At 45.7% G+C, this 18,941-nt stretch overlaps 1 protein-coding gene across 1 annotated transcript in view; it reads right to left on the bottom strand.

Moving 5' to 3' along the window:
• Window positions 1-1,501: 1,501 nt before the first annotated feature.
• The window catches only part of LOC148505640 (uncharacterized), a 36,849-nt gene continuing 19,409 nt past the window's right edge, over window positions 1,502-18,941 (bottom strand). The window contains exons 4-5 of the mRNA XM_088447949.1: window positions 1,680-1,772; window positions 1,502-1,587 (exon numbers count right to left, since the gene is read on the bottom strand). Of these exons, the coding sequence (XP_088304075.1) occupies window positions 1,532-1,587; window positions 1,680-1,772 (149 nt within the window). The 3' untranslated portion in view covers window positions 1,502-1,531. The remainder of the gene's footprint in view (window positions 1,588-1,679; window positions 1,773-18,941) is intronic.

Raw genomic sequence — 18,941 nt, 5'->3', positions numbered from 1 at the left:
CATTAGCTTATATAGATTCATATTAATTTTAGTCAATAGAAATACTTTTATTTATGCTAAATAATATATATAAAGAAATATAAACAAAAAAATAACAATATTAAAATAAACAACTATATGTGCATGGATAGCCCATTAATTTTAATATCAGAGCACATATATCTATTCCTATCCATTTAGTATTTCCAAATCAATACATTATTATTGTTGTTGATTCCTTAAATATTTTGCATATAATTAGATATATGGAGTGTAATTATATATCTAATATTAGGTCTCAACAATACTATTGTTATCAAATTACTTGCTATATTATATAGCTGTTCAATTGCTTCTAGATTTATATTATTGTAAACATATTTATAAACAAAAATTAGATAAATAATAACATTTTTAAAAGTATATGAGTAACATAAATTGAAATTGAAACATTGCATTAAATACAGGTTTAATAACATTAATCATCCTGGATGCTAGCTTAGCAAAATTATATCCCAGACCCAATATTTATTAAAATAGTGTGAAAAATATCGTTATTACATAAATAATGTTTATAAAAACATTAAGGATCTAATTGTGAGTCAAATAATAACATTTATAATATAATTAATAAAATAAAAATAAAATAAAATACAAAATTTAAAGTGAATTAAACGCGACTAAAAAGGGGTGCATTATTGCTCTATCAAACAACTATTACCAATATTAATAGTCTATAATCATGTTGGTAATATGTGATAAAAAATGTGAGTAAATTTGAATAAAGAAAATGACCATCCAACTCAAAGAAATGACATGGAATAGTCAGAAATAAGTGAAAATTACCTTGTGTCTATCTATATTATTACCCATTCCTTGTTCCAATTCAATCTATTTGTACAGATGTGTCCTGCTACGTCTTTGCCTATCGCCCTACAAATGTGCGCACACATCGCACCATGTGATTATCCGCAGCAGCATACACTATGCTATGGTTCTCACTGAGATCGCACCATTCATTCCTATGGTGGTGTGGGTGCAAACGTAGTAACGATGTAGCTAGACACATCTGTATATTACTGTGTTGTCTCATTGCAAATTTTCCAATGTTGGATCAAATAAACATTCTGCCATTTATCTCGACTGATACCTTTGACCCCAAAACCTAGGACCAATTAAAACCCCAGTAACCTGCTTAATCAACCCCTAGACCTTTTTACTTGTATGATGAAGTGAATATCAATGCACAAAATGTGTAAAGGGTGGCAGCAGTACTAATCCAATACTAATTGAGAAATTACAAATATCTTCACCTCCACATATGATGCTGCAAATCAAATTGTCATGTTAGAATCCAAAGCTTATTAACCAAGCTTATCTTGTGAGTGCATCCTTGATTTTCTTTATAATGTTTTGTATTATATGCATTATTTATGAAGACACCTATTTGAAAATTAGAGGGTTTGCAAAGAATTACTTGACAAATAGATCTCATCATATGCTCCCCTAAAGCTTTATTAAGGAAAACAGTACAAGGGTTATTTTATTTTCCTTATTTTGGAGTTACATCTGGAGGGAATCTGGGAGACTTCAAAATATCCTTCTGGGCTGGAAGAAAGAATGACATTTTCCATTATTGTCTGTTTCATTATTTTAGTAGGGGTGGCACTGGTTGAACTGCTCTTTGCATTTGTACCTACCTTTGGCATCACATTTTGTAGTCATACTTCTAGGGGTATTCCCAGCTGGTGTATTATCAGATAAATATCTTGGTGTCAAAGTAATACTCCGTCCTAAAATAAATAAAATTGTTCTTTAAACTACAGATTAGCATGCATCTAGCTCAAGAAAAGGGGATTATTCATCCCATCTGCAAACATAATTTACAGCAGTATGTAATAGAAATCAACTCTCACTTCTGGTTCTCTCCTACTTGAACCTTTTTAGTTTCGAGTGATCATAAATCGGGAAGGGAGAGGAGATTACTGGTGGTATGTATGCTTATATGCTCCTGGCTGCATCTGGCATACAGATATGTACTTATACATCTTTACTGCGGTCATGCTAAAAAGCCCCTCTTGGCTCGCCAGGTCCCATGAGACTCTGCTAGCGCTGGTCGTCTTTTTTACATTTTTTTAATGAAAATAAGTAAGTCACAATGCACATTTCATATTCAACATTTTTATATTTGAGAGAGAGCGAATCATCGAAATTGTTTACAAAGTGCTACAATGTAGCGTCCGCAGCTTTTTTTATTCCAAGTTCCGTTGTGGTTCATGTACAAACTCAGTTGTACACAGATATACAAGTGTCGCATGTCAAATAATCAGCACAGTCTGCTGGTGCATCCTAGTTGCATCGCATTGTGAATTAAGCTGCCTATCCATTACACGATGCGGGGACGACGGCACGATTACGCGTCGTCTCCCATGGGGTGAAGTGCATACACTGTGTATGCACATCAATCATCCCCGAACATGGCAACCTGACGGCGGTCGTCAGGTTGACCGTCATGTTTGGTCGTTGATTGATGTTAAAAACGACCAGCGGGCGCGCGCATCGCTGGTCGTTTTTAACCTTTTACCGCCCGATTTGCGGGCGATTACCAAGCGATGGAGCAATAACGACCGTTGTTATAGCTCCATCGCCAGGTTTAATCGCCTAGTGGGCAGCATAAGACGCATTGTCGGAGAAAAAGATGTCTGACGCTAGCAGAGTAGCATGGGACCTGGCGGCTCACTCACGCCAGGCAAGTCAAGCTGCATGGCATATTGATGCTAGATATATGTGGAGTCGAGACACATCTGTACCATCTACAGCCTGTATCTGTGTTACCAGGGCCGGTTCTAGACATTGTGGAGCTCAGGGCGAAAGTTCACAGTTGCGCCCCCCCCCCCAAAAAAAAACAAAACAAAACAAAAACTTTTTGTAGATGACGCTCCTCTGCACGCGCTGAAAGCACATGCGCTTTTGAAAAGGGGGCGTGTCCTTGCAGAACACCCCCAATTCATCACACTGTGGGGCGTGCCCAGCACTTATGAAGGTGCTGGGCTTCACCCAAGCTCTCCCCTCCTGACAAATAATTGCCATGTGCAGTAATGCGCCTTACACAGTAATGCCCTTTATAAATACATTATGCCACATGCAGTAATGCCCTTTATAAACACATTATGCCACACGCAGTAATGCCCTGTATAACACATTATGCCACACGCAGTAATGCCCTGTATAACACATTATGCCACACACAGTAATGCCCTGTATAACACATTATGCCACACGCAGTAATGGCCTTTATAACACATTATGCCACACGCAGTAATGCCCTGTATAACACATTATGCCACATGCAGTAATGCCCTTTATAAACACATTATGCCACACGCAGTAATGCCCTATAGATTGTAAGCTTGCAAGCAGGGCCCTCTTACCTCTATGTCTGTCTGTTATTACCCTGTTTTGTTCTATCAATGTTTCCAATTGTAAAGCGCAACGGAATATGCTGCGCTATATAAGAAACTGTTAATAAATAAATAAAATAACACATTATGCCACACGCAGTAATGCCCTGTATAACACATTATGCCACATGCAGTAATGCCCTGTATAGCACATTATGCCACATGCAGTAATTCCCTTTACAATACAGTATCCCCAAAATACAAACACAATACTTGCCTTAGGCCCCCCTCCTGCGTCCGCTGCTGTCCGGTCCGACCACGGCTGCACCACGGATCTATGGGAGAGACGTCATGACGTCCCTCCCATAGTGCTCTATGCGGGAGCCGGAGCTCCGGAGTGAGCTTCGGCTGCCTTTGCAGGGAGGGAGCGGGGTGCCCGTTGATAACAAATATGGGGGGGGGGTTTATTTACCTTCTGGGGACTCAGTGGCGCCCTCCAGGGGCCGGCACCCAGGGCGACGGCCCTGTTAGCCCACCCCTAGAACCGCCACTGTGTGTTACCCAGTGTCTTAAGCTACCTACACTATCTGGTTAATAAACCTATAACCTGGTTGGGATGCAGTCAGGATACCGGCGGGCGCCTTCCCACCCGACGATATCCCAACATGGGACTAAAGATAGGTGTCAAAATCCCGATGCCTATCATTAGCCCCACTACAAAATCCCGACACCCGGCATACCGAACGAAGGTGATCTGGGTGTCTTAGTGTTTAGCCGTGGGGGGGAGGGTTAGATTTAGGGACCCCAGGGGGATTTAGGGTTAGGCACCCCCCGGGAGGGTTAGGTTTAGAATGCGGGGAGGGGGGCTAGGTTTAGGCACTGACATGAGGAGTTTAGGCACTAGGGGAGGAGGTTAGGGTTAGGCACCACTAGGGGAGGGTTAGAGTAAGGAGAGGAGAGGGTTAGGGTACTTACCTGCTGCAGTCAGGATTTCGATCCGTCAGGCTGCCACTGTCAGTATTTGATCCGGTTTAGCCGCCGACATGGCATACCAATTCCACCTGGTTAAGTTGTCTACTGTGTGGACTAACCGCCATTCACACACCACTGCGCATCCAGCACCACAGCATAGTCTGGCAACATGAATGACTGAAATACTCTGTGTAAAGTGCTGCCTAATATGTGTGCGCTATATCAATAACTGATATTACAATCATATTACGCAGCACTGTACAAAAAATCTTTTACATCAGTCTTTGCCCCACTGGAGGTAAAGGTCTAAGGGGCATATTTACTGCATGTGGCCGCATAAAGGAATTATTTTTCGTAGCTGTTTATCAAAAATCTCTTGAAGGAAAAGCAGCTCCCATAGACTGTGAGAGAGCTTGGGATCGCTATCTCTACCACTGCACTGACTTATCTGACTTCATATAATGCAACACATGTGCACTATAACTTTTTAAAAACGGCCACTGAGGGGGACAGAGCTTGCTGGAAAGGGACCACAGGCACAAATTAGCTAATGCCATCCGAAGATGTCCTACGCTTTAGGGAATGATATGGACTGTGGGCCTGATTCTCAGACCCGCTCGCGAACGCTGAGCGCTCGCAAGCGGGTCGATGGTGGCCCAGTGCACATGCGTACGACAGAGCCGGCTCCGTCGTGCGCATGCGCGAGACCCGGATAGCGTTGGCCAAGCCGTTGCTCCGGGTCTCGTACCAAAGGGGGCGTGCTGTCAATGTTGAGTGATAGCACGCCCCCTTTGGTGGACGGGCCCGGGGGCGTGGCTGCCCAGACGGAGGCGTTCCCATGGGAATGCCTACCGTCTGGGGCTGGCCACACTGACATCACTCTGTTAGAGCTGAAAGCACTCTGGGGCTTGCGGCAACGAGACCCTACCACAAGGGTCTCGTCGCAAGCCCGATGGTCGCGATGGTCAAGACCATCGCGACCATCTTCCTGGAACCCACAGCTATGCGAGCGGCCAGGAGGCCGCTCTAAAAAAAACAGAAGGCCGGCCCTGATTCAGAGCGAGCGCTCTGTCAGAGCGTCCGGCTCTGAATCAGGCCCTGTGGTCTGCAGCTCTAATTACTCTCTGATATCTCCTGCGTTAGGCTAGAAAAGGAATATGTATAACTAAATGAAGCTTCCCCTACTGCCACCATCCTAACTGCATACAGATGTCATTTACATTGGATTATAATATTATCAAGGTTTTGTCATTTCTACCACAAAATCTCTTTCAAGCTTATTTCAGAAAAACAAGTCACCAGGGCAGCTGAGCAATGCTCAGTTTCTCAGTGATACTGGCTGGGAGCAGTAACCATCAACTGTATTGACAACTGTATTATACTCATTTTCTGACTGATGTATACTAGCCAGGGCAGTTTCTAGACAATATGGCTCCTAGTGGAAACAGTCAAAATGTGACTCCCCAACACACACGGGGGTATTTTCAAAATTAAACATGTACTTTTTGAGGCGCTGCGGAACCCTTGTGCTGCCGTACAAATAAAGGATATTAAAAATAATAACTTTAGACGCCAAGCATATGACAGTACCTTCATGTGTGCACTGTAAAAGGAGGTCCTCACAGATTGGCCACCACAGTAAAAAAAGCACACACATTGGCCCCTACAGGAAAAAATTAAATATTGACTCCAATGGGAAACCAAACACATTGGTCTCACTAACCACACACTGACCCCCACAGTAAAAAAAAAAAAAAAAAAAACACACAATGGTCCCCACGGTAAAAAAAAAAAGACTTACCTGACCTGTTGGCAGTTTTTCAGAGGAGAATTCCCAGCCCCTTTTTTTCCTCAACTGTGGCAGCAGCAGCCAGAGCAGCACTACCTCATAGATGCAGAGGCTGCACTGTGCAGACTGGATGGCGCCGGCAGGCGGTTGCGTGACCTATGTCACGCCGCCGCGTCGCCATAGGTTACGGCACGAGCAGCATCTGAGCCGCTTTGCAAAGTCTAGTGCTGCCCAGATCTGAAGGTACGACTGGCGGACCTGCAGTTGCCGCCAATTACGCTGCTCCCCCATTCCCCGCTCTGGTGGCCAGTGTCAGCAGAGGTCAGAGCACCCCATTGCATGGCTCGTCCATCCCTAGAAACAACCCTGATACTAGCTGCCAGGTTTTACATTCAATTTGTATATTAGCTGTCACTGACCCTGATTCAGAGATGTACGCAATGACGATTTGTACGTAAATTGAGCGATTGTTTGCCATTGCACAATGTATAAGCCGCACTGCGCATGCATAGCAATTGGTTTGCAATTGTGCACGCACAGAGAAGCTATTCACAAAGTGAGTGACAGGTAGTTAGCATTTGGGGGATGTAAATGGGGGGGGTGGTTAGAAAATATGCAGGTGTGTCTTACAGTTTCAACGAAGATACATGGGCGTGCATAATATAGCCATTTTCATCTCCTACGTAGCATGAGAGCTCTCTGCGTGTCAGGAAAGCTGCTGTATTTGAGACAGGTCTGACCTGCCACAAGGCCTGCATTACTGGTCGATGTATGTCGATGCTAATGATATTTACACTGGTACGCGATGTTGTACGCAGATGAGAAGGCAGCAAGGGGTGTCCCTATGCTCTGGGAAGCTTTGGAACTATTAGCATATTTTCGCAGTTGCATTCCATGTGAAATCGCAGCTGCGATCGGATTAGCATCCATCTCTGAATCAGGTCTGCTGTCAGCATTGTATATCACAACAACAAAACATTTTTCTTCCTACTCCACTAGGGGGCACAGGGAGGATGATGGGTATAGCCTGGAGAGGAGAGTCTTGGCATCTGAGCAGCAAACAATACATTTGAATTACCCAGCAGCCCAGACTTCCTCTCCCCTATACCCTGCTCCCAGTCCACGGCCAAATAATTTTCACTTTGGTGCCGTCAGCAGCGGGCACCGTTTGCAGGGGGGACTGCTTTTAAGTGGTCCTCTGTTATTTTTACATTTTTATTTTGTACAGAGGGGCAGGAAAGGTATCCTATGGAAGGATCGGTATGGATGGTTCAAATCCCGACCCCGGAGGACCAGCAGCAGTGAAGATCCCGACAGGTAATTAAAGTAAGTATAACTAACCCTCTCCCACCCTAACCCTCGCTTAGGGGTGCCTAACCCTAACCTCCCCTCCTAGTGCCTAACTCCCCCCCCACAAGTGCCTAAACCTAAAACCCCTGTCCCCGCAGCCTAAATCTAACCCTCCCAGGGGGGTGCCAAACTTTAACCTCCCCCCGGGGGTGCCTAATCATAACCCCTCCTTCCCCTAGCCTAACCCTAACACTCCTGGGGGGATGCCTAACCCTAAGTCCCCCCCGGGAGCCCCTAACCTAACTTTCCCCCCCGCGTGGCTGTCTGTCCGCTGCCCGGCTTACCTTCGTTCGGTATCATTGGTCCCCTGTTGGGAAGCTGGCGGTCAGCATTTCGACCGTCGGGTTCCTGACTGCATACCCCTATGGATCCCCTCACTGCTGCACCAGCTAGCCCAGTGCTGGTAGTAGCAGCACCAGCAACTGGGTTGTTGACCTCCACCTCGGGCTCCAGAGAGGATTGCACTCGCCTTTCACAGCTGGATACAAGGGAGGCAGGCTCCGCCTAACAGGAGTTGGTGCAAGTGCCAGCATCTTTCCAGTAGACACTAGTTCATCCAAGCGCAAGTCTTCTAGAAGGGGAAGTTATCTGCCCTTAGCTGAAGGCAATTCAGATTCTGAGTTGTCCTTGGAGCATGAGGCTAGTGTCTCAGTAGTAGAAATTCTCCGTGCCTGAGGATTCTGGCGCTTGATTCAGAGATGGACAGAATTGCACAGCCACACACAAGCGGCTGTGCAATTCCGTCCATTTAAAATGCAAATGCAGAAGGAGCTGTCAGACACCTCCTTGCTGAATCTGCGTGATCGCACTGCTGCAACCGAGGTCGCAGCCATCGGAAAATATCGTGACCATCAGTTGTGATTGTTGTCCTTTCGGCCAGGCTGCGATAGCTGAAGCTTGCCGCAACCTGACCAGGTCCTGGCAGTTTGCGAGGCCAGGAAGTCTGCATTCACCCACGCAGACCCTGGCCTCGTCCCTCATGGAAAATGGGGGCGACATGCCCCCACTTCTGGAAACGCTGCCCAGGAACGCCCCCGCTCCACCTCATAAATACCGCATCCTGTCATGTGCAGTCCTCCCACCATCGGGTTAGCGTACATCTATGAATCAGGCCCTCTGTGTCTAGAGTTGGTGTTGAGGCTTTGATCAAGGCAGTTAGATTGGTACTCCAGGTGGAGGATTCTGAACAGACTCCTACGTCCAAAGCCCCAGTTTTCAAGAGTCTGAAAAAGGTGACCACTGAGTTCCCTTCTTCAGGGCATTCGGAGGACCTCCTTGCGGAAGCATGGTCTCATCCTAATAGGTGATTCCAGAACATTGCATCCTTCTACCTGCCACCGGTTGCAGAGCGGGCTGGGTGGGAGTCTCCTTCTCCAGTTGATGCCCGCATCACTCGCCTTGTTACATCTTCCAATCTTCCTATTCACAATACGGCTTCCCTTAGGGATACTACATATAGGAAGCTGAAGACCTTCAGACAGTCTATACTAATGCGGGAGCTATTGCATGCCCCACCCTGGCTTCGGCTTGGGTGACCAAGGACGTTGTCAGCTAGGTAAAGGCATTGGAAGCCGGCCTCAGCTCTGGTACCAGCAGGAAAGGAATTATTGCCTCCTGTGGGGCACATTAAGGAGGCGGCTTCTTACCTGGGTGAGGCGGCATTGACATGGGGGTCTTGACCTATAATATATCCCTTTGTTTAGTAGCCACCAAATTGGGGATTGCTGTATATATCAGCTATTGGACTGGAGGGTCGCATTTACGTTTTTTGCCAGTCTAGTCCACTTAAACAGTTCCCACCACATACACACACAACCGAAACTCCATGTCCTCTTAGCTTCTATGAATAAATACATTTTTTGTACTAGTAAGTAAAAATTATAATGTGATCATGGATCAGCAGCAGTACTGATACATATTAAATGATCTAAGATCTAAATATACAAAAACAAATTCAATTATAAATAGTTTAATGGACAGTCTGCCCTACAATTCTTCTTTCCCAGGCCTGGACCTAGATGGCCCTTCTACACATTCAGGCCTGTAGACTGCTTTCCTTATACTGTCACCCATTTGAAAGACTGTTTTATATGATAGATACAAAATAGTGGGCATGTTTTTGATACTTTCTTTCAGAATGAGGGTTCTGCATTGCAAAATCTCTCTTCTGCTTAATATAGTATCAGAGAATTGTCCATAGCATGCCCATTTTGTATGTTTAACACCCCACTGTGTTCTGCTTTGTATAACGTATCTTGTTCTCAATTCTAGGTTTAGGGCTCAGCATCTGTTTTTATTCTGTATAGAGGGTAGATAATAGTTTTACAAACCAGACCTTCTGGTGTACTTGCCAGTGTCCATTGTGTTGTTTGCGTATTCCCAGGTGTTGTAAGCCTTTCCTGGGTGTGACTGATGCCCACTCCCCCCATATGTCCCCAGCCACTATCATTCTCTATGGGTGCGCACGCTGGCCTGCTTATTAGAGGTTTGGTCACATGAATGCATTAACCAGTGGTCTGACTCCTCATTCTGTGGGGATTTAAGCCTGCCAAGTACACCTGTAAGGTGCCAAATCTTCCATCTCTGTGAGCCCAGCTGCTTTTGACTATTGCAGTTCTTATATTTGGTCAATTCTGCATTTCGCCCTCAGGCCCTGATTCAGAGCCGGACTCTCTGACAGAGCGCTCGCTCTGAATCAGGGCATCTTTTTTTTTTCATGGAGCGGCCTCCTGGCCGCTCGCATTGCTGTGGGTTGCCACCCACAGCTAATGCGAGCGGCCAGGATGATGGTCGCGATGGTCAAGACCATCGTGACCATCGGGCTTGCGACGAGACCCTTGTGGTAGGGTCTCGTGGCCGCAAGCCCCAGAGAGCTTTCGGCTCAAACAGAGCTGAAAGCTCTCCCACTGACATCACTTGTGGTGTCAGTGGGGCCGCCGCCAGACGGTAGGCGTTCTCATGGGAATGCCTCCGTCTGGGCAGCCACCCCACCGGCCCGCCCATCAAAGGGGGCGTGCTGTCACTCAACATCGACAGCACGCCCCCTTTGGTGCGAGACCCGGAGCGCCGGAGTGCCCGTCGCTATCCGGGTCTCGCGCATGCGCACGACGGAGCCAGCTCCGTCGTGCGCATGCGCTCTGGGCCACCATCGACCTGATTGCGAGCGCTCAGCGCTTGCGACCGGGTCTGAATCAGGCCCTCAGTTCTTTAAGTTATATAGAGGCTAATTCAGCAAAGGATGAAATTACACAACTGCACGCAAGCAGCTTTGCAATTCCATACTTGCAAATATGCAAATGCAGCAGGAAATGTATGACACACGAGGTCGCAGACCCTGGTCTTGCCACTCCCGGAAAATGGGTCCGAACGCCGGTCGTCCGAGCACTGCCCCTTAAATGCTTCTGCCTGTCAATCAGGCAGAGGCATAGCGGGGGCTACGTGTGATCACGCAGGACCCGTTCTACACATGTGCTAATAATAATGCTGAACTAGCCCCATAGACTGAAACGGGTGGATTGGGATAGAAAGCCAGCCTGTGAAATTGGAGTGGAGTAGTCACTGCCCTGTGCCTGAGCCCACCCGCAGAGCTCGGCACGCCCTCAGCTCCGACTCGTCTGGCAGGGACAAAGTTTTCACTCCAAAACGGACTTCCAGGAATCTGCCCAGGACCTCTAGCCTGAATCCAAGCTCCAGAGATAGGCTGCACATACCATTTTAAATACTTTTAAAATCCCGTTTCCAGTACAGGTGGTAATATGTTTGTACATTTTGTATAAAACTATGTGTTTTGTACTCTGTGTGCCCAGCGCTCAGCGCTGGGCTTTACTTAACCAGCCCTGCTGTGCTGGGTTCCTGAGAGCCGGCTAATCCCTCTGCAGCCTGGGACCATGTCTTTGCTGCAGCAGTCTCTCTGCACTGTGGAGCTGGGGTGCCGGGAGCCATACTCCCGGTCCCCAGCGTCAGCGCACCATCTAGCACCGCACAGGGAGCCGGTTAGTCCGGTCCCACTGTGAACCAGCTACCCTGGACAGCCCTGCTGCACGCCGAGAGCAAAGCGACTCCCTGCACCAAGTACTGTGAAGCTGGGGCGTCAGCAGCCATGCTCCCGGTCCCCAGCGTGGAGCCCTCACCGGCTCCTTGCACTCCATCTGAGCACCCGCAGCCACCAGAGCTGGTCTGGCCTGCGTGGCGCCTGGCCCACTATACTGCCCTGAAGTACCCAGTAGTCGGCCACTCTGTGCTGCAGCCCGGGATTGCATCCTGGCTGCAGGGGCTTTTACCTTCCCCGGTGCCCTGGGGGTCACGCGGCACAGCCACGGACCTCTACCACCAGCACACTGTGGGTTAATCCATTGCTGCGCCCACTGGAGCGGGTCCGGGCCGTGGCAGCATACAATAAAACACTTCTTTTTTCACAACCGGTGCCTAGCACCACTAACATTTCAAATATGGCGCCCTGCACCCCTTGTACTTTTAAAAAATGGCACCGCAGCACTGGGAGGGTTAACCTCTTCAGTGCCATGGCCGCCATTACCCACATGGGGCCAGCCTCCAGCCACACTACTTAACTTCAAACACCGTCCTATGCACTCTGCATTTTCTTTACAGTCCTGGTGACTGCTACCTTCTAGCTCTTCTACACTGACATCTGCCAATGCCAAAGTGTCATGACACTGAAAGTACTGGGAGGGTCTGGGTGCATCTCAAAGTTGTACATGATTGCTCAGGCTATGCTCCAATAGAGAAGGTTGGCACTCACCCAAGCCCTGGCACCAAAGGCTGCAGTCTGATCTGCCTAATAGTTGGTTAGTTACTGACCATCCTCTCACATCCAGATTCATCCTGTCCTCCATCACCATGCTCCTGCCCTCACACTCCGGCCCCATCTCTCCTCCATTACTCTGCTCCTCTGGCCCCATCCTGTCCTCTATCACCCCGCTCCCTCCCTCACACGCCAGCCCCATCTCTCCTCCATTACCCTGCTCCTCTGGTCCCATTCTCTCCTACATCACCCTGCCCCTTCCCTCACACTCCGGCTCCATTTCTCATCCATTACCTTACTCCTCTGGTCCCATCCTCTCCTCCATCACCCTGCTCCTTCCCTCACACTCCGGCCCCATCTCTCTTCTATTACCCTGTTCCTCTGGCCCCATCCTCTCCTCTATCACCCTGCTCCCTCCTTTACATTTCAGCTCCATCTCTCCTCCATTACCCTGCTCCTCTGGCCCCATCCTCTCCTCCAGGGCCGTAACTAGGGTAGTGCGACCTGTGCTACCGCACAGGGCTCCGCAGGGCAGGGGGCGCTGTACGAGCCTTTAAATTTTCTGTTTATAATCATTCTCACTTGTAGCTTCCTCTTATTTTTTTTTTTAAATCGTTTATTAGTTTTATAGGACTATATATATAAAACAGTATTACATCTCGATGAACAATAGAATATAGAGATAAACAATTAGTCTCTAATACATAACAATTGTACATATCAAAAAATATAATAGACAACAGAAAGAAAAGTTCTTCCGTGTTATAATAATTGAAGATAACATCCTCACAAATTGCAATAAAACTATAGTATAACAACCGTGATATAGTAAAAGAAAAAGGTAAAGAGATGAAGCAGAAAAAAAGGGAGAATATGGGGAAGGTTGAAAATATATACCGGTAAGTATAAATATAAGTATAAATATAAGCGAACCGGGGGGACAGAATAATACCGGGAGAAAAAAAAAAAGATAAATAAATAAATCAAATTAAAAAAAATTAATAAATAAAAAAAAAAAAAAAATAATGAGACCGGGTCAAATTTATGAATCATACTTCACGTGAGGCCAGGAAGGGTAACCGCATGGAGGGAGTACCAGGAGGACCAAATTGAGTGAAACCTCTCCACTGAGTTATTCAAAAGACTGGTAGTGTACTCCATTTTAGATATAAACCAAATCCTATTCAAAAGTTCTTGACGAGTTGGAGTATCAGGTTTTTTCCAGTTACGTGCTATCTGATATTTGGCCGCACATGAGATGTGAACAATCAATTTGTTCGTATTTTTAGAAACCTGGTCTACTGGAGCACACAGTAACAGGTTGGCAGGTGATAGCGAGAAAGGCACATTAACTACTGATGATATAAGGGTACAGACCATGTTCCAGAATGGAATAATTTTTGGACATGTCCACCAAGTATGATAAAATGTACCAATGTTGCATTGTCTCCAACACAGGTCAGAAGTGTTAGGGAACATTTGATGAAGGCGCTCAGGGACTAGATACCATCTGGTAAAAACTTTATATGAGTTTTCTTTGATAGCTACACTAAGAGAACATTTGGAGATAGCGAGATGTATTATTTCCCAAGTATCGTCTCCCAGTGGTTGTCCCAGGTCTGCTTCCCATGCGAGTTCGTGTATAGAAAGTGAGGGGGACTCCAATACCAAAACAGAATGATAGAGAAAGGATATAGTGCCCCTATCAGTGGGTCGGTATATACACAGTTTTTCTATTGGGGACGGTGTACGAGACTGGGGGGTAGAAAGTGCTGACGTAGCAAAGTGTTGGAGTTGTAGATATTGGTAGTGAGAGGAGTCAGGGATGTTATATGTCTGCTGAAAATCACCAAAGTTTTGTGGAATAAATTGTCCTATAATATGACGGATGCGTGTGATACCTGCTGCAGACCAGATAGATGCCACAGCAGATGAGAGCCCTGGTGTAAAAGAAGGATTGTGCCACAGGGGGGTCTGAAGAGAAGGGTACTTGGAAAGAGCAAATTTTTTATTAAGAGTGTCCCATGTAGAGAGTGTTAAAGCTACTGCCGGGGTTGAAAGTACGGATCTAGGTTGGTGTTTACGTGGTAACCAGGGTAAGTATGAAATTAAGTCCACCCCCACCAGAGCTCCCTCTAGATCTACCCATCGTTTAGTGAAAATAGGGGCATGCCAAGCCACCATTTGGCTCAAACGAGAGGCATTATAGTACCGTAGGAGCATCGGTAATCCTTGTCCCCCATTCGATGATCGTCTAGCCAAGACTTCCCTTCTTATTCGAGGCTTTTTATAATTCCAGACGAAATTACAATATAAAGATTGAAGCTGATAAAGAACTGTGGTCGGTACTGCGACCGGGAGCGTCTGAAACAAATACAACAACTTAGGTAAAACGTTCATTTTAATAGCGTTGATACGGCCAATCCATGATATAAAGTAGGTCTTCCACTGTAGTAAGTCATGTTCAATAGACCTAAACAGTGGAGGATAGTTAGCCTGATACAAACGATCATATGTTTTGGTAATATTAACCCCAAGATATGACACGGAGTCTTTTCTCCAAGTGAATTCAAAATTCAGCTGCAGCAGTTGCCTCAGAGCTCTCGGGAGATGAAGAGGAAGAGCTTCCGATTTGCTATTGTTAATTTTGTAGCCTGATAAATCTTCATAGATAGATAGTTCATGAAACAAATTTGGTAATGAGATAAGTGGTTTAGTCAAGGTAAGAAGGATATCGTCCGCAAATAATGAGAGAGTATATTGAGAGGTCCCAACAGTCACACCAGTAATATCGGGATTTATACGTATCCTTCTAGCAAGTGGTTCTATAATCAGTGCAAAAATAAGAGGCGACAATGGGCACCCTTGCCGTGTTCCATTGGTTATGGTGAATGGGTCTGAAAGCAATCCACCAGCAAGAACAGAAGCAGTAGGGTTATAGTATAGGGCTTTAATGGCTTGTAATAATGTACCTCTAAAACCAAAGGCAGAGAGTGTGTGCATCATAAATGGCCAGGCGACCCTGTCAAAGGCTTTCTCCGCGTCCAGGGCAAGCACAAGAGAGGGAAGTTGGTGTGCATTAATATAGTGAATAATATCCACTGTTCGCCTGGTGTTATCCAGTGCCTGCCTGGACGGGACAAAGCCCACCTGATCAGGGTGAATAAGGTCAGGTAATATGGGGTTAAGCCTAGTTGCAAGTATTTTTGCAAAAAATTTTAAGTCGGCGTTAAGTAGTGATATGGGTCGGTAATTAGAAGCAATGAGAGGATCCTTATTTGGTTTGGGAATAACTGTGATGGTAGCTTTAGTAGTAGATGGGTGAAAGGTTTCACTGTCTAAAATTTGATTAAACATCTTAGTCAAGTGTGGAACTAAGGAGTCTTGAAATGTTTTATAGTAGGATATAGGATAACCATCAGGGCCAGGTGCCTTTGAAGGCTTTTGGGTTTTAAGAGCAAGGCGTGTTTCTTCCTCGGTAATAGGAAGTCCCAGCCTTTCTGCCATTTGTACGTCAATACCAGGAAGACCACAGGAGGAAAGGTAATCAATAGTTTGGGAATTATTGCTAGGATTCGCATTGGTTGCATCTGCTAGATTATATAATTGGTCATAGTATGTCTGAAAGATGCCATTTATGGTAGCTGGGTTATATTGAGGGACGCCATTCCTATCTTGTATGGCCTGTATGGCTGTTCTATCCTTTCGGGATTTTAATCTATTGGCCAATAACGTGTCTGCTTTATTACTTTTTTCATAAAAGCGTTGATTGAGGCAGCGGAATCCACGAAACCAGCATAGGTTAACACATACAGAAATTAGGACTAAAGAGTCCACTGAGGTAAACAGGACTTTGTCTGCTTCACCTCTGGGAAAATAGAAAATATTATTTATAGTTAAACGAGAGAAGTAGTAAAAAAAAGAAAAATATATAGTTAAGTTATTGTGTATCAAATATATCCAAGATACTGCTTAAAAAAACAACAAAAGAATACAAATCAGAACTAGATAGAGCAAAATAGGTCTTAAACCCTCTGGGTGTGTGCCAACATTTTAAACATTGCAAGGCCTATAATAGTAGAAAAATACACATTTTAAGAATAAAAATAATGCTAGTCGAAATGAGTTTATCAACACAAGACATAGCACAGTATGAGCAATTAGTGATATTGAATAAACCTAATAAATGAAACATAAAATGGAGATAAGCAAGTGGTGTATTACCTAAGGATAGATATTAATTTGTATTCCAAGTTTACATCCCACTTGTCCGATTACAAACATGAAACAGTGAAATATATAAATTCCACGAGTGATGTCAACATTAAACATATATAGAAAAAATATGACAAATATACAATTTCTGTAGTAGTACAATACTATGATTAAACCTGCAAGGAATAATCAATAACAGGTGGTATTGTATTTGCATTAGTAAAAGCAACAAGGCCCTTGGGGTGGGTTGAAGGATTCTATCAATAAAGAGTGGGTAGATTCAAGGGTTATCTCTAGAGGAGTGGGCAGGGGTACCTGATTCTTCTAAGTGCGTCAGGAGGTCTTTCCCCTCTCTAGGGTCCCATATAACGATAGTTTTGCCATGAAGATCAACTATAAGCTTGAATGGAAACCCCCATCGGTAACGTATTCCACGATCGCGTAGGGCCTCTGTCAAATCCCGAAGTTCTCTTCGTTTAATAATCGTCGTGGGAGCTAGGTCCTGATAAAATTGAAGCTTAGTGTTTTCGTAGAGAATATGAGGCTTGCCCCGGGTTGGAGCTAGGACTGCTTCTCTATCTTTGAAGCTAAGGAATCTCATGATGACATCTCTGGGGGATCACCATCCCAAGGTTTAGGTCGAAGAGCCCGATGTGCCCGTTCCAATGGCAGTTGACGAGACCCCAGGTCAGGGAGAAGAAAGGAAAACAATCTGTGTAAATAGGGTTCTAAAGAGTCCGGCGTAATGGATTCAGGAACATTGCGAATTCGAAGGTTATTTCTTCTCTCTCGATTTTCGAGATCTTAATTTTTCATGCGGAGATCAGAGAGTTCCTGAGCAATATGATCTAGATCTCTATGGGTATCCGTCTGAGCTTTGTGGAGAATGTCCTGACGGGATTCCAGTTTAGTTGTCCTAGAGGCTAGGGAGGAGATATCGGACCTGATAGATGTGACGACTTTGTCGAGTTTAGTCTCCAGGGATTCCTTAAAGTCAGTAATCAGTGACCGCAGGGCTAGTATGTCTTCCTTAGTGGAAGGGGCAGGAGAGGAAGGGCCGTCCTCGTCTGAGGGTGGCAGTGACGGAGAGGGGGGATTTTGAGATTGAGACATTTTGTCGTGTCTTGAGAAATGTTGAGCAATGTCACCACCCACTGATTTTTTGGTTCTTGCGTTGGTTTTACTCATGGTTGATAGAAAGAGTCACCAATGGTATAAGATAAACAAGAAGGTAAGATAAAATAAAGGGGCCAGTTAATTGACTCCCAGAGGGTAAAAGGCCAGGTAACTAGGGGGCCATATAGAAGGCGGTAAAATATCAAATAAATACAATTATATGAGGATTGGCCATGGTATCGGAAGGACAGCCAATATTAGCTTACCAGTAAAACGTGTGATTATGGCTTCTTAAGGACTGAATAGTTGCTAAAGCAATACACTTTAGTATAGAGAACTATGTCAAGCAACCACTAGAGGGAGCCAAAGCCCAGAAAGTAAAAGTAATTACTTTCAACACTGTAAACCACCTGATATAAAACATTGTAATAAGGGGAATAAAATGCAGATATTGCTTGTTTAATAAGATGATCAGGCTTATCAGGTAGGAGTGTTAGGTAATAGGGTTCAAATGGGTTAGCAAGCAGTATTGGTGTAGAAACCATACATTGTTATTATGAGGCAGGTAATGAGAGAAAAATAAATAAATAAATGCTGAGTGAAGCAGAGATAACAGTGTCCCGAAGTGCTCACCACTGCCATCCAGGCAGAGCAGGAGGAACTCAGCAGGCTGCAGAGAGTGTACTCCAAGCAGGGGCCCCCGGGAGTGGACCAGCCGACCGCCCAGATGCCTCTGGTAATAGGGAAGCCACTGGAGCAATGGAGTAGCAGCCGGAGGTCTCACCTCACCAGGAGAGATGGTCGCTGGGCAGCAGGAGCAGGCAACCAGGTAAGGCCGGCGGGAGAGAGCAGCTGTACATGCACCCATGGGGCGGAGATACGTCCCGATTCAGAGACGCCTCCGTCGGCTTGCGGGCCTAAATTGAGTCCCCGTCTTGGATGGGGTGGGAAGGCTGCAATCCGTGGGGATATCTAATACCCCCCGATTCCACGGTACAACCGCCAGACGTGATGCAGGCAAGTTGGGGTAAGGAGCTTTGCTCAGGCTGGCTGTATTAGCGGCAAGTATCGCTAAAATAGGAGGTTTTTAGCGGGAGCTTCAGCCAAGCACGTCTGCTTCACTTGCTTGTCAAGCCACGCCCCCAGCTTCCTCTTATTTTATCCCCAGCATTTCCTGGTCACCACATCTTTTCCTTGCCCCTTCTCCATGAGGCCATGCTCCTTTTTCGGGTGAATTTTGTCCCCATTTGAAAAATAGGGAGGGAGACAATGCTCTTTCTGGCACAGGGCACCAAAAAGTCTAGTTATGGCTCTGCTCTTCTCTATCACCCTGCTCCCTACCTCACATTTCAGCTCC

This window comes from Taudactylus pleione, unplaced genomic scaffold, assembly GCF_031769625.1.
Source record: "Taudactylus pleione unplaced genomic scaffold, aTauple2 ptg000446l, whole genome shotgun sequence".
Lineage (NCBI taxonomy): Eukaryota > Metazoa > Chordata > Amphibia > Anura > Myobatrachidae > Taudactylus > Taudactylus pleione.
This window is presented reverse-complemented; position numbering and strand designations above follow the sequence as displayed.